The sequence below is a fragment of the Chionomys nivalis genome, chromosome 15 (genome assembly GCF_950005125.1).
Source record: "Chionomys nivalis chromosome 15, mChiNiv1.1, whole genome shotgun sequence".
NCBI lineage: Eukaryota > Metazoa > Chordata > Mammalia > Rodentia > Cricetidae > Chionomys > Chionomys nivalis.
Genome location: NC_080100.1, coordinates 66,026,870 through 66,042,673, shown reverse-complemented (window position 1 = coordinate 66,042,673; position 15,804 = coordinate 66,026,870). Strand labels below are relative to the sequence as shown.

The window sequence follows — 15,804 nt, the reverse complement described above, 5'->3', positions numbered from 1 at the left end:
GTTTGTGATCTTTTTCAGGCCAAATTATCTTCCCATTTTATCTTTCCAACCATCTTGAGAACTCATTAAGGAAAATGCCTTCCATTTCCCAGCTTCTACCTAGAGGGGTCTAAGTGATAAAAATCTCCTTGCCTCCCCTGACATGTGCCCAAAGTAAGTGTGACATTAATTTAGTGAAATTAAAATCTGCTTCTTATGGGAAAAAAAAAGTATATAGCTTTCTTTAGTGGTAGGAGGGAATACAAAGCAGGAAGAGAGGGCCTGAACTGTGTGCATAAAAGAGAGAATATGAACATTGAATGTGCCGCCAGAAAGGCCTAGTGAAGAAGGTTACTGGCATTCCTAGGACATTTCTCAGTTCTGCCTCCCTCCCCCTTGCTTACAAAGAGATCCTTAAAGCTCTGAGGTGACAAACATTTTCTCTCAGTTTTCTTTTCTTCTGAGTCCTAGAAAATATCAGCTTTTTCCTCAGACCTGCCTTACCAATTTTCTGAAATTCATGGCTATCATAGAGCATGGTTACCAGAAATTATAATAGTTTGGCCGCTGGTCCTGAAGCAGTCTGTGCTCTGGTCACAAAGTTGATAGCATCCAGAGGTGAGCAGATCCTGCTGCATGACCCAAACACTCGGACCCTACATGCATGTAGATGTTGTGCCAGGCACCTGGGAGACAGCCTCTGTAGTTCCAACATTCTCTACATACTCTTCAGGGAGATCTGAGTACTCACTTGGTACCCATGCACATTGCGTATGCCCTCCAAGACCCTTATCCATTCTGGTTCTCACCCCTACAGTGGTTTGGACTGGTTTTTCTTTAGCGTTTCAATTCATTCCAAATACCTGATAGAAAGATAATCATATAATGTAAAAAGGAGAAAAAAAAAGTAGTAGCTGACTATCTTGTGATCTAAGAATGGAAACAAACTGAAGTGCATTGAGATGAACATTTTTTAACTGATAAGTAGAAGTGGCCTATCTGCCAAGATACATGAACACCAAGTGGAATGTTAGCAATTAATAGGTAAATGTGAATTGGTGACAACCTGCTACTGTAACTCTAATTTCTCTTCAATAGACCATATTAATTGTTTGTACTAAATATTCACTTTGCTATATTGCTGAAAATATGTCTTGAGGAAATGACATGCCAAAATTCACCTCTTTTTATTAGTAAATAATCACTTCCTTTCTAAAGATAGCATGAAATCTCAACAGTAATTGCCTCTGCAAAGTGGTATCATGCAAAATGTGTAGTCAAGTTGTCTGTTATTGGGTACATCTCTAGCTAATTAGGTCATTGAAAATCTATACTGTGTCTTGTAAGCATCTTAAAATTCAAGACCTATTGGCATGTGTGACGCTGTATCAGTTTCACTGTGCACCCACTAGAGTGTTGTAGCATCCTCCCTCCACTCGGAGGGTTTGCTCTAATCCGTTAGCTGACAGTACTGCTCGGGCAGTTGTTGTGGAACTGGCCTTGTGGCTCTTACTCATCGTTTGCTTTCTCTGTTCCTTGATTTCTGCTGTTATAATTTACTGAATGTAAGGCATGAGTGTTCTGAGTGATCCCCAATAATTATGTGTTCAATGAATCCTTCATTAGAAATAACTAGAATCTGGAATTGTGAGGAAATTATCGAAGAGAATAAGTTTAGGAAACTTATCTAAATATGTTTCTCATCTATATAGTCAGGTGTTTATCACAGTGAAGATAAGTAGTCTCACTTCGGAAATCTCACTTTTAAAAAAATAAATTAAATAGCCACCACATTTGTTGTTGTTGTTTTTAGCTTTCTAAAACAACTTGTGAAACAACCTTCAAAGAACTGGGCCTTTAGTGAAGGTGGCAACTTTCCTTTGACTAAAATCTCCTCTATAAATGTCAAAATCAATTATCTTTAGAATGCTTTTGGATAAATAACTGAATAATATGAATTTTTATGTGTTCTTTAAAATTAGTTATAATTGTCAGGAAGATTAAATTGGCCCTGACTTTCAGTCTTCCCACCTTGAAATTCTTGGTTGTCCCAGCCCATAAACCCCCTGGCTCCGTAGCCTACACATCTATCTTCTCTACCCTTCCTGTGTGGTTTGAATGGGTTCATGTGTCTTTCATTTCTCTTGGACTGTGGCCTGTGCATCCCACAGCCCCAAATCTGTTTCTTCCCCGGTGTACCTTTCTGCTCCTGCTTAACTGCCTGGTGAAAGTCAGAGAGCATGTAAAGTCAGTAATCCTTGATTCTAAAATGAAAATCCCACGTGACCATTAGCCAGTGTACATAGTACAAATATTTCCTACTTACAGAATCCTAAGATATTCAAAGCTGGTTATTAGCGTGCTGAAAGACGGAATATAATTTTTAGTTTTTATTTCATCACATTTCTTTTATTATTTATTTTTTTCTTCTTTTAATTAGTTAATTTATTTATTTATTAAAGATTTCTGCCTTCTCCCCTCCACCACCTCCCATTTCCCTCCCCCTCCCCCAATCAGGTCCCCCTCCCTTGTCAGCCCGAAGAGCAATCAGGGTTCCCTGCCCTGTGGGAAGTCCAAGGACCACCCACCTCCATCCTGGTCTAGTAAGGTGAGCATCCAAACTGCCTAGGCTCCCACAAAGCCAGTACGTGCAGTAGGATCAAAATCCATTGCCATTGTTCTTGAGTTCTCAGTAGTCCTCATTGTCCGCTATGTTCAGCGAGTCCGGTTTTAGCCCATGCTCTTTCAGACCCAGGCCAGCTGGCCTTGGTGAGTAGAAAACTTTCATCACATTTCTTAAAATATCATTTTTTCCAAAAGGAAATTACTTCTATTTATAAACTTTGAGATATAATTTGATCAGTGACTTAAGTTTGCATGTGTGAAAATTGATGTGGAGAGAGTCTTTGAGACTCTGCACTAGTATTTCTGTCCAAAGTGTCTGCTTATATCTCCTTCGACTGTGCATATTTCATCCAGCTATTCAAAATATTGTGCTGCTGAGCAAAGCGAACATATACCAGCTAGTTTGTAGGAGGCTGGACAACCACACGGCATAATCTGAACTGGATCAAGTTGTTTTCTGTAACTTCAGTTCTTAGGCTTGAGCAGTAGCTCAGTTGGTAAGATGGGTGTCAGTCAAGAAGAGCCCTGTGTTCAGACAGTGTCTGACACTTCATACAGAAGCTGGGCATGCAGTACATCTGTAATCCCAGTAATGGGGCATGGGGACAGGCAGAGTCCAGAAGCTGGCTTGCTAGCCAGCCTCGCCCTATTGGTAAACTCAATGAGAACTTGATGAGAAACCCTGTCTCAAAAAATAAAGTGCAAGCAGTTGAGAAAGACAGCCAACATTCACCTCTGACCTCCACATGCAAAAGTATGCAAAACACACATATCTACATACATACACAGAAACAGGAGCATATGCACACACATACAACACTCACAGAATTTCTTAATTTATAAAATACTATAACTAGTACTTTTATTAAGTAGTACTCTGCCACATTAAGAAATTTTTCTATATTCTGAACATGTACCTACTTACAAACTAATAGAAGAGCCTTGTTTTTTTTTCTTTTGATATGACAAAAAATAAATGTATGTGTTTATAAAATTCAAAAAAACAGTGTATGGTAAAGTTTATTAATTATAGCAATAATAAACTAATGCATAATTCATATATACACATATCACACACACATTTGCCCAAAGCACACATACTTCCTCACACCCCACTGGCAACAGGGTCTTCCCCTAGAAGCCCCCAGACCCCAGACCACTTTGACTTACTGAGGAGATAGACATAGGACAGCAAATTCCAGATTAGCAGAGAGTCATGCTTCATTCTCTGAGACTTCTTTCCTTTTCAAAGGCCAGATGCCCTCTCAGAATACATGAGGATGTCTGTGAGCAGGTACCAAGGAAGAAGATGAGCTTCCTGGTTCAGATATTCTTAAAGTTACCAATCGCTTTCTTGTTATAAGGCAGGTGAGCATTCTCGTCTCACCTGCTCAGACTTCTCTCCCTCCATCCCAGGTTAGCTCTTACCCTGCCTTTCACTGCCAGTCAGTCTTCTGCCTCCTCCACTGCGCCTGATCCACCTTCCTTCCCACCTTTGTTCTTATTTAATTGGCAAAACTCACAAGATGCATTCATCCTCAATGGAGATAAAACTTTATTCTACCATGTGCAGGGTTTCCTGGGGAAAATAAACCACTCATGACCGAGTATGCCTAAAAAGGTAAGTGAAGAGGATGCATGCCCCCAGGAAGCCGACCAATAAGCGTCTTATTACTGTCTACCCCTCACTTCCATGCTCTGAGAGAAATGGGCAGAAGAAACCTCAAGGCCCACCCCCACAGTTAAACACTCCCTCCAACAAGGTCCCACACCTCCTAATAGTGACACTCCCTTTGGGGGTCATTTTCTTTCACATCACTACACAAAACAATGTCTTCCTTGAATTTCAATTATTACAGAAAATGTAACAGAAGTGAAACATCAAGTTTTAGCTGGAACTTGACGGGTTAACAGGCTTGCCACTGATGCCATGATTGGTAATGTGCTCCACATACTCTTTGTATCTTCGCCAAGAAGTTGTGAAATTAAATACATAAATAGTGCTGGTAGATATGTTGCTTCTAGTGTTCTGATCCCAGTTGGTTTGATGGAATTGTTTCTCAGAGTTCAGAGTCTTTTAGATGACATGGCTCTTATCTGTTTATGCTTCCTCTATACAAAGACTGAAAAGAGTATTGCTGGGAACTCAAGCAATGGACATTCTGATTTTGACATGACTCAAAAGAGGCTGACTCTGTAGCTTGTTTTCCTTTATACTCAAAGTCAGATGACTCTGGAAGAGGTTTCAGTTTGGCAAGCTGGTAGAATGCTTTTGTTTTCCTTATCATTTCTTGTGGGTTTGTGTTCATGTGTGTATGTACAGTTGTGTTTGTTAGTTTGTGTGGTGGTGTATGTTTTGCATGGTGGTGTATGTTTTGTGTGGTGGTGGTAGTGTATGTTTTATTTGATAGATTCTTACTTTGTAGTCCAGGTTGGCTTTGAACTCATAATCCTGCCACCTCAGCTTTCCAAGTGCTAGAATTAGGAATGTGCTCTGAATGTTTTATTAAGTTAAATGTTAAAAGAAGTTTTAAATGAAGAGGTTTAGATAAATTCTTTCTACCTCTTAAATTCAGTGGTCATTATTATATTTCATGCCACCTAAATTAGAGTTCATTTTTGAAAGAATGTATGGGCACCTCTGCTCCATTTGCTTCCATTCATAAAGTTTCTGGACAAGATTTCAAGGAAATTCACTTGGAGAGGTAATAGCACTGAAGTCAGTTAATTTTAAATCTCCAAAATTAATTTCCGAGCACCTTTAGGTTTATCTGGAGTAAACGGGAATTCTGTCCCACTTGTCATTCACATCTCTGAGCCCATGGCATGTGCTGAATTTCTGCTTCCGTGCACCACCAGCTGCCAGTGCTGTTGTGCTTTTTACTGTGCAGTAGAATGGAAGCTTGTCTTTAGTCTGTGCCTCTCCTGCTTGGAGGTGGAATCGCTGACCATGTGAGCATGGAAAACCGTGACTGTACTCCATGGCCAGGCACCCATGAAGCTTTTCTGTCACAGGAGCAACCTCTGCTGAGTCCTGCTTATCACAGTTTTATCTCTGCCAGGGACTAGCTCAGCATCTGCTGAGTCATGCTAATCACAACTTTATCTCTGGCTTGTCACCTTGATGCTTTGTTGCTGACCCCACTTAGCTAACTGTTCCACCTGCAAACACATAACTAGAATTTGCTGGGGCTTCTGATAAGGGCTATAGGGTTCTTACTCTCAATACTGTTTTCTAGCACAGGAAATTCCTGGCTCATTAAGTCTTGGGCTTACAGAATAAAAGGAATTACCTTTTTCTGACCTCCAAATCCCTGTGTGGTCTCTGACAACATAGTTTCTTATTTGTGATATGAGTATTTTTATACTCAGCAAGTGTATGACAACAAAGTTAAAAATAACTTTGGTGGTGGTGCATACCGATCATCCTAGCACTTAAGAGGTAGAGTCATAAGGATCTCTGTGAGTTGAGGTCAACCTGCTCTGCAGAGTGAATTCCAACACAGTGAGGGCTACAGTTAGACCCTATATCAATAATAATAAGAAGAACAAAAACAACAGCAGCAACAACAATTAAAATGTGACTGTAAAGGTCTGTCATCCCAACCCAGAGTTAAGATTTCCTTTGTTCAAACCACTGCTATGTACCAGGTTTGCTGTGCATTGTCTTATGGAAAAAAGCATCTTGTGTTGTGGTTAGTATTCAGAGAGTTGTCCTTCCATCCACGATCTTTCTGTTAATTAACATTCTTCCTTTATTTTACATACCGACTACAGTTTCTGTCCCATTCTCTCCTCCTGTTCCCTCCCACTGCCATTTCCCAACTACAACCCTCCCTGTCTGCCCACTCCTCCTCTGTCTCCATTCAGAAAGTGGCAGACTCCCATGGTCTTGAACATAACGTAGCACATTGAGTTGAGATAGGGCCTATCTACATCCCCTCTATAAAGACTGGGCAAGGTAATCCAGCATGGGGAACAGGTTCTCAAAAGCCAGTTAAACACCAGAGACAGGTACTGATCTCACTACTAGGAGCCTTACAAACAGACCAAGCTACACAGCTGCCACACACACATGCAGAGGGCTTAGGTGGGTCCCATGCAAGCTCCCTAACTGTTGGTCCACAGAGTCCATTGTAGTGGGAGCTGCGGCCTGTGTTCCTGCCGCCCCAGCTCCTGGTAGCCTGGCTAGCTTATGCCCCAAAATAACAACACACAAACTGTATTCTTTTAAACACTGCTTGGCCCATTAGCTCTAGCCCTTACTGGCTAATTCTCATATCCTGAACAACCCATCTCTAATAATCTGTGTAGCACCAGTCTTACTGGGAAAGATTCAGCATGTCTGACCTGGCGGCTTGCTTCATCGCGTCTGGCCTGGCGATGAGCTGCATGGCGTCTGTCTCTGAGAGGAGCTATCGAGTCTGAGCTCACTTCCTCTTCCTCCCAGCATTCTGTTCTGTTTACTCCACCCACCTATGTTCTAACCTATGAGGGCCAAGCAGTTTCTTTATTTTTTAACCAGTGACCTTCCTCCATCAGTCCATGTGTTCCCAGGAACTCAGGTCAGCTGTCTCTGTGGGTCCCTCCATCATGACCTTGACCGCCCTGACTTGAACTGATCCATTTCTTCAGGAGGATTCCTAGAGCTCGGCCCACTGCTTGGCCACCCATGATCTTATCACATCATCCCAGTGCAGAACACTATTACTTGCAATGAAGTATTATCTGCAATGCAACCACTATTGTGTTTTACCTGTTGTGAAAATTATCTCAAACAGCAAGATATGAAGCTAGTTAAGCTCTGCATTACTCTGACTAGCCTTTTCAATGTGGTAACAACCTGCACATTCCTAATGCTTCATTAATTTTTCTTAAATTCATAACATATTTTTTGCCATCTCATTTTCCTTTATACAGTTGTATACTTAAAACCCACAGACAGAGTGGCAGTGTGATCACTGTGATATATTTTCAGGTTGTCTTCAATTAACTAATTTCTTGTACTGTTGTGTTAATTCACTTTTTAGAGGATACAAGGAATATATCTTTATAATATTAATTACTAGAATTTTCTACAATCCTAACTTCACTTTTTAGATCTGGAAGACTTTTCTGTTACTAGTCTGACTCTTTTTTCCTGTGGTTGCATTTGATGCTGCTCCTTGACCACTCTAAATATTGCAGCGCTATATCTACCCTTCTAGAGGAGAGTGTCTAAATGCCCTGGTGTCTCACAAGTGCTAACTCACCTGATGCCTACAGAGTGGGAAGAATAGAAGACCAGAACAACTCAGTCTACTTTGCTTTTTTTTTCTATCTAGCTTTGGCATAATTCTTGGCTAGCTCTGATAATTTAATTGGATCAAAATAGGCTTAGTTTATTTGTGATACTACTAGTAAACTAGACCTTCTCATATACTCTATATTTACTGACATATGCCAATTGCATAAAATACCTGGTTTCATTGGTTTCAGTACATTCACACAGTCATTTTACCTACACCCAAGTTTGCTCTTCTCCCTCTTCCTTGTACTTCTTCCCACTGCTTTTCCCAAATGCTTCTGCTTCTTTCTTGTGATGTACTTTTTTAAAGGCTTATTTCTTTTTATTTATGCATATGAGTGTTTACCTGTATGCATGTATGTGCACCATGTGCCTAGCTGGTTCCCTAGAAGGCCAGAATAGATGTTGGAGCCCCTGGAACTGGAATTACGGTTAGTTGTGAACCTCCATGTGTATGCCATAATCCAATCCTGATTTGTACAAAAGCACCAGTGAGCCATCTTTCCAGCCCTTTGTCTTGCACACTCTTGAGCAAATCCTTTCTCCCTGAAGCATGAAGCACTTTCAAAATGTGCATTTGAAAAATTAAAATCATCATCTTGCTAGCCAATGGAATTACTGATGTTAAATTAATGACAGTCACCCACACAAGTGTAGTAGTATATTATTTGTATTTTGATAAATAAATTTTGCCTGAAGACCAGAGGCAAAGCTAAAGCCACTAGAGGTCAGGCAACGATGGCACATACTTTTAATCCCAGTTTTTGGGAGACAGTCAGGTGGATCTGTGAGTTCAAGGCTACCCTGGGCTACACAAGATCAGCACGGAAAGAAATTCAGGTGGTGGTGGCTCACACCTTTAATCCAAGTCTTAGGGAATCACAATCCTTTAATCCCAGCAGTAGAGTGAATATAAAATGGGAGGAGAGAGAGGCTTAATCTGCTTTGTTTATGGTCGCCCCAGCCTTGACAGAGGTAAGACTTCTCTAGTGGCTTGGGAGCCTTGCTTTCCTGGTTTTTGGGTTGAACATCAATTTCTGTTTCTGGGTTTTTATTATTTGTGCTACACACAAGCAGTTGTTTTTTTCATTGAATTTACTATCCTCAGAGCAGTGTAAAAAGCTCATGAAGGTATTAACGCATTGCTTGACATATACATACAAATTAATCTGTATCACAGTCCCCGGCAAGTTCCATATCTCCCAGCTGGAACTGGGAGTTTAAGGCAGCAAATACATGTAAAAGTCTAGCTGGGAGGGAGATGGTGTATTTCAGAATACATGGGCAAGACCTCCCCAAAAGATGAGCTACATCCTACAGGGTTATTCATTACCAAATTTTTTGTTTTTTTCTGATTCTCAACTAGTGGATCCTGATAGTTATATTTACCTTCTGAGAATGAGAGATTTAAAGAAAACTCATGAATACAAAATCTTATACTTGGTACATTTGGGTTTCCACCTAAAACACCTTTTTCAGAGCACTATCCTTAGTTCCAAAAATGCTAATAATAGAAAGCTTGTAACTTCCGTCTTGGGTCAGTTCTCCTGACCTGGTCTTCTGGCAGTCTAACTCTCTTCTCCCTCAATAACGCCTGAGAGTCAGAGACCTCATACTTTTTGTGCTTCTGTATAACTCCCATGGAGAAGCATGACCTGAGTCTTACATTGTAATCTAAGCTCTCATGAAGAGGTCCCATATTTGGTAAAGGTCATTGGTCCAAGCAGCACTGGTTGTCTTGGGTATTCCCACATTTGCTTCCTCTGATCTCTGTTATGCCAACCAAATACACTGCTTATTTCTGATCACACTATTACCATAGTGCATTAAATGTACTTGTAAAGAGATACCAGGATTTCCTTAGCTGTATGAGTTCAGTTCCATTTTGTCATTCCCCAACCCCCATATGCACAAACCAGGCAAATGAGGTTCAACCGGGTAATTGACAACACCCAAGTTAATTTTAAAACTCAGTGAGTTAATATAGCCTCACTTTTAAATTTATTGTTTTTAACTACTTTGTTTTAACTCATTTAATACAATAAAGCTTAGTTCAAATTCATTTGAACTCATCAGTTTTTTTTTTTCAATTCACTAAATGTTCTATTCAGCTATTGTTTTTAAACAACTAATGAATCTTTTCTCTCTGGTTCTCTTGTGCAAGTGAGGTATTTTTTCTATGCAAACCTTAATGTATAATTGTCCTGTCTCTCCTTTATCTTTCTTTGTGATCCACCTTAGCAGACACTGGTTACTTTGTGAGCTGAGGGGAAAGGAGCATGTGTGTATGCGTGAAAAGAATAGCTATCAGCTCAGCTATTCCTTAGTGAAATTCTTTACATTGTAAGCTGTATTTCAGAGGCTGTCATCCAATTCAAGCAAACTAGAAGTCTTTTCAGCACTGATGCACCAGAGGTTCATTTATTTAATAGTAAGTTGACATTTCTTTTCCTAGCACCACAAAAATAAATGAATAAATAAACGTCTCTTTGTACTGTGAGTGCCAGAGAGCCAGCAGTAAGACAAGCATCCTGTCGTTAGCCCAGATTTATTCGAGCAGAAACTGATAAACTTCAAATAAGTCGGCTACTCAGTCTGCAGATATGACATTCGATTTGCTGATTCAGAACTTCAATATCATATCTACTACCTTGGTTGGGTTTCATTGCTGTGAAGAGACACCATGACCACAGCAACTCTTATAAATAAAAATCATACGATTGGGGTGTCTTACATTTTCAGAGGTTTAGACCATTTTATCATCATGGTGCAACATGGTGATGTCCACGCAGACACAGTGCTGGAGGAGGAGCTGAGAGTCCTATATGTTGACTAACAGGCAATAGTAAGTAGTCTGAGACACTGGGCATAGCATGAACGTATATGAGACCTTAAAGCCCACTTCCTCCAACAAGGCCACACCCACTCTAACAAAGCCATAGCTCCTAATAGTGCCACTCCCTTTGGGGGCCATTTTCTTTCAATCTTATTTTCTGTAGTTTTGAGTCAGATTTAGTGTCAAAATGCCCCCTAATCCTGAGAGTGTTATATGGCAAGTCCCATGTTGCAATATAAGACAGGAAAGATGATAGTATCCTAAAGTCAAGCCTTCTTGTTATATTGGGATTACTTTATGGTCAATATCATAAAAGTCACCATTCAACAGAAGTGTATTGTGCACTATATTAGTCAAGGTTCTCCCATGTTCTAGACTTGCTGATTCCCCCAAGAATGATCTTAAATTGAAAAGATGGAGACATAAAAGAATTGTTGATGTCTATCTACTCCAATAGAGAATCAAAAATGTAAAATTAACTATTAGAGAAATGCTCCCAAAGCAGCCTCTTTTCTTCGTGGGGAGAGGTCTCCATTAGGGGATATCTAACCTGAGTCATATAGGTAACAGAAGGTACAATACACTTCCTTTATTCGCTGACTACCTTGTATGTGCCAGGTACTATAACAGACACTATAGACACAGCAGTAAGAAGCATACAGTGGACACAAAGATAAATATTTACTAGATAGCAGTACATGCTAAGGCCAAAATAAAATAGGTGAGAGGGGAGAACAGGGTAGCAAGGGTGATCAGGGACATCGTTTTCTAGTGAGAATATGTGAGGAGACTCCTAAACAGTAATGAGACTAAGAAGCAGAATAATCATTTCAGGCAGGTGGAAGAACATGAACAAGGGCACACAGGGTACAAATGAACTTTAGGGGAAAACAGCAGGTTTTCTTCTTGACTGATGAGGTAAGACTGTGATGAATGGTACCTGAATGAGTAGATGAATGAATGAGGTAGTGTACAGTTCTGTGAACAGTCCTCATTGCCAGCTGAGAGAAGAAGGGCTGGCTTTGCAGCTCTTTGAAGACCAAAGTGATGTCATTAGGTTTTCTTTGGTTATTTCAGATTTGGATTGGTTTGAGTTTGCTTTTAAAAGGTTATCTATAGCAACAGTATGAAAGATGAACCTGAAAGAGAAGCAGAAGAAACCTACTACAAGCTATTTCTTATTGTAGTGCCTGTGAGAAATCGCAGAGACAGAAAGTTGTGCTGTTTCCAGAGGCCTGCTAGCCACTTTCTGATGCCTTTCTGATAGCAGAAAGTTGAAGGACAGCTCTCAAGTTTACACTCGGGTGTCTGACTTATGATCATGTGGCCTCTGGAGGAGAAGCATGAAATAATGAATTTGGACCAGCAGAAACACAGATGGGAAAGTCAGGAAACAAGTCAAGGAAGAGTTGGCTAATACCCCCATATACACTTTTAAAGGAAGAGCAGAAAGAAATACTTATTCTTGCCAGGCCCTGCAGAGAACATTAGTAGAATGTGGATTCTTACAGTGCTATTGGGTTTATACTGGGAAGGCTATCAGTGACTTCAAGAAGGCCAATTTCGATAGACATGGGTAGAGACATGGTAGAGACAGAGCTGAATTGAAGGGCATGAGGCTGAGGTCTTCTAAGCAAAGTTGTTGTTGTTCTTTTTCTTCTTCTTCTTCCTCCTCCTCCTCTTCTTCTTCTTCCTCTTTTTCTTCTTCCTCTTCCTCTTTTTCTTCTTCTTTTTTCTTTCTCACTCTCCTCCACTTCATCTTCCCCCTTATTCTTCTGAAGTTTTGGACCTATTAGATTTCTCTTTCTTTCTTTCTTCCTTCCTTCCTTCCTTCCTTCCTTCCTTCCTTCCTTCCTTCCTTCCTTCCTTCCTTTATTTCTTTCTTTTCTTTTCTTTTTTCCACTTGGGGCCTAGAGCTGAATGCCTAAGCCAGGAGCATGGTAGAAAGATAAATAGAGATCTTTGTAGCTCTGGTAGGAAAGAGGCCAGGTACAGAAGTACCTGATGCTGATGAGCCAGATAGGACAAGGAGTGATCTCAGTGGCTAGCTGCAGGTCATGTAAGCCCAGAAACCTGTCTCCAGAGGGAAAAAATATGACAGAATTTTTTTTTTATCTATTTGAGTGAGGAAGCTTGGAATGGGAAGCTGAGTAGGAGTGCACGTTTGCAAGAGTGCTGGGAGAAACATTGATTTCCTCCAGAAATTCTGCTAGTGCAGGAGTGGGGTGTGGCGGCACAGTGCGAGCTAAGTCTACAATCTGAGGCAGGAAACTGACCCTAGTTAGAAAGTGAAGCTTGTGTGTCTAAATGTTTTCAGGATATGCACAGGAGGTACTTTGACATAAAAGATAGTAGAGATGGAGTAGCTAATGAATGAACAGATACTGTCAGCAAGACCTGACATATATATGAGGTGGCTAATTAGTATTTGTGAAGAAAGGGACGCCTGATTTTCTGATAGCTCAAGGTCAATGGTTGGGTCCCATTCAAGGATAGGATCCAGGTAGAGACCGAGGACCTGACTGCATAGAGGAGCAAAACTTCAGATTTGTCTAAGTTAGGAGTTAAAAGCAACGGTCAGGACAAAAGACTGTGTTTTCAGCCCTGAGAACTCAGTAAGCTACCAGTCTCCAAGCCTTGGCAGATTCCGGAACACTTTGATCCAGTCACTTGCTTGCATTGCTGTCCCCGCCCACTGGGGGCGGGGCTCGAGGGCGAGCTTGGTGGCTGTTCAGAAGCCTCGAGAGCCATCAGTTCCTACCAGACTTTTTCTGGGGGTGCTGTCCACCCTATGGCCGTCCGCAAGTCTTTAAACGTTTACCCTCTTCCAGGCAATAGTGGTGGCGGCCTGGAAGGGCCAGTTCCCATGCGAGTTAACACCCCAACCTGGTTGAGCAGCCAAGCAGCCACAGGCAGGTTAATGGTGCGGCCACCAGTCATATGTTCAGGCCGTGAGGTGTGGCGAATGCCTCTGGGTCCCTCACCTTATGAATTCCGAGGTGAGAGAGCACCCTGTGGAGCTGGTGAAGCAAGGGCCTGGTCCCAGAATTCCTCGGAGGATGCCTGCCCAGGACCCTACATCGCCCTGAGGTACATGCCAAATTTGGCACTGCCAGAGGATGTTTCAGCTATACAGAAAGAGATGGAACAACTGGCCAAGGAGCTGAGACAGAAGAGGATGACCCTGGGGTACTCACAGGCCGATGTGGGGTTTGCTGTAGGAGCTATGTTTGGGAAGGTTCTCAGTCAGACAACCATATGCCGCTTCGAGGCCCAGCAGCTCAGCCTTGCCAACATGTGGAAGCTGAGACCCCTGCTGAAAATGTGGCTAGAGGAAGTAGATGAGAAGAACCTTCTGGGCATATGCAGAATGGAGATGATCCTGCAGCAGGCCCGGAAGCGGAGACGTGCTAGCAGAGAGAGGCGCATTGGGAGCAATCTGGAGAAACTGTTCTTGCAGTGTCCAGAGCCCACACCTCAACAAATCAACTATATTGCTGGGCGCCTCCGGCTACAGAAGGATCTGGTCCAAGTTTGGTTTTCTAACCGGAGCCAGATGGGCAGTTGGCCAACCAATGATACCTCCCAGAGGGAGAATGTGGGGGCAACTGGGCCTCCCTTCCCAGGGCCACCAGTGTGCTTTCCCCTGGCACCGGGGCTCCACTTTGATTTGCCCCACTATGGAGGGTCATGTCTTACACCCCTGTGCTCTTCTGCCGCATTTCCTGTGCGAGGAGCCCTTCTGTCTGCCCGAGCCACCACTCTGAGCCTCCCCAGGCTGTCAAGCTGAGGGGCCTTCTCTGCAGGAGGAAGATCAGAGAATAGAGAGGAGGGGCCTTTGTTGGGGGGGGGGTTGTTAGCTTTTAGTTTTCTGCCTAAAGAATTTAAACAAGCTAAGGGAGAGGGTGGGAATGCCTTGGGAAGGGTTGTTGGGAAGAAAGTTAAAGCTTATCACTAGCTTCATTTTGTTATTACCTTTGTTTGTCCCTGGCGTTGGCATTACAATATATTTGTGGCTTCAAACGTTTGTTTCTCTGTTTTTATTATTAATTAAAGACATGTCCATTGTTCCTTATTGTTTCAGGAATTATAAAGAGTTTATTTCTTTGTTAATACAGTATAAAATTCAAAATGCAAGTCACAGAAAACTACTCCAGCAGCTTTTATTAAAAACAAACTGACCTTTGCACAGACAGAAAATCCAAGGTAACAGTTACTGCTCGGTAGGGACCGAGAAACGGAACTGGAAATCAGCACAGAAGCCCTTCAGACACAGGAGCTGCCTTGCAAGCCCCGTTTCCCCACCTACCTTTTCACTGGCAGCCAATGTGCTGGGGTCGCCCCCTCCTCCCGATATGCACCCCCCTGGGCCTGACGTTGAAGTCATTCTAACCTAAACCTGTTTGTTACTGAGGATGGAAAGCTGGACCACCACAGTCCGCAGCCCCAACTCTGTTTCTTCCAGATCTTTTGGGTTGTTCTTTGGGAATACCTGGTGCTTTGTTTTGAGCTGACATGCTTTTAGGATGGTGCTTGTAATAGTCCTGGTGCTTTGTCTATTGGTGGCCTGAGTTCTTTTCTGCCTGCTATCCACACTTGACTCCACAGGACTGTTTCCAATAGGCACTTAAGTCCCTTTTCCTCGAAACTGATTTTTTTTTCAACTTTTCCACTTTCTTTCTGATCAATTACTAATCTTCCTGTTTGGGGCTTTGGAAAGTTGTTTGAGGATAGAGCATGCAAAGTCCCTGGGTTTGATCCCAGTATCAAAAAAAATTTTTTTTAAATCTCTTTGCCTTTTGATTTTCCGCTATAAACTTGCATGTAGGGTATATTAAAATTCCATCACTGTGATATAACTGAGACAAAGACTTTCTGCTTACTGGGCAGCTTCTGTGGCATGCATTTCCTTCATCATTTTTGAATGATTTATCTAGGGTATTTTCAAAGATCATACCTTAGTACTTTTATTTTGCACTTTGTTTTCTGAGTTAATTTTGGTTTTTATTTTTATTCATGGCCTCTTCCTGGTTAACTCTGGTTCTTTTCATGATTCTTGTTTCTATTGTGTTTTTGA

At 41.7% G+C, this 15,804-nt stretch overlaps 2 protein-coding genes across 6 annotated transcripts in view; both read left to right on the top strand.

Moving 5' to 3' along the window:
- The window catches only part of Fam172a (family with sequence similarity 172 member A), a 428,434-nt gene that overhangs the window by 295,100 nt on the left and 117,530 nt on the right, over positions 1–15,804 (top strand). The window lies entirely within an intron of this gene.
- Positions 13,519–14,517, top strand: Pou5f2 (POU domain class 5, transcription factor 2). Its single transcript, XM_057790098.1, has one exon. The coding sequence runs from the start codon at positions 13,519–13,521 to the stop codon at positions 14,515–14,517; it is 999 nt and encodes a 332-aa protein (XP_057646081.1).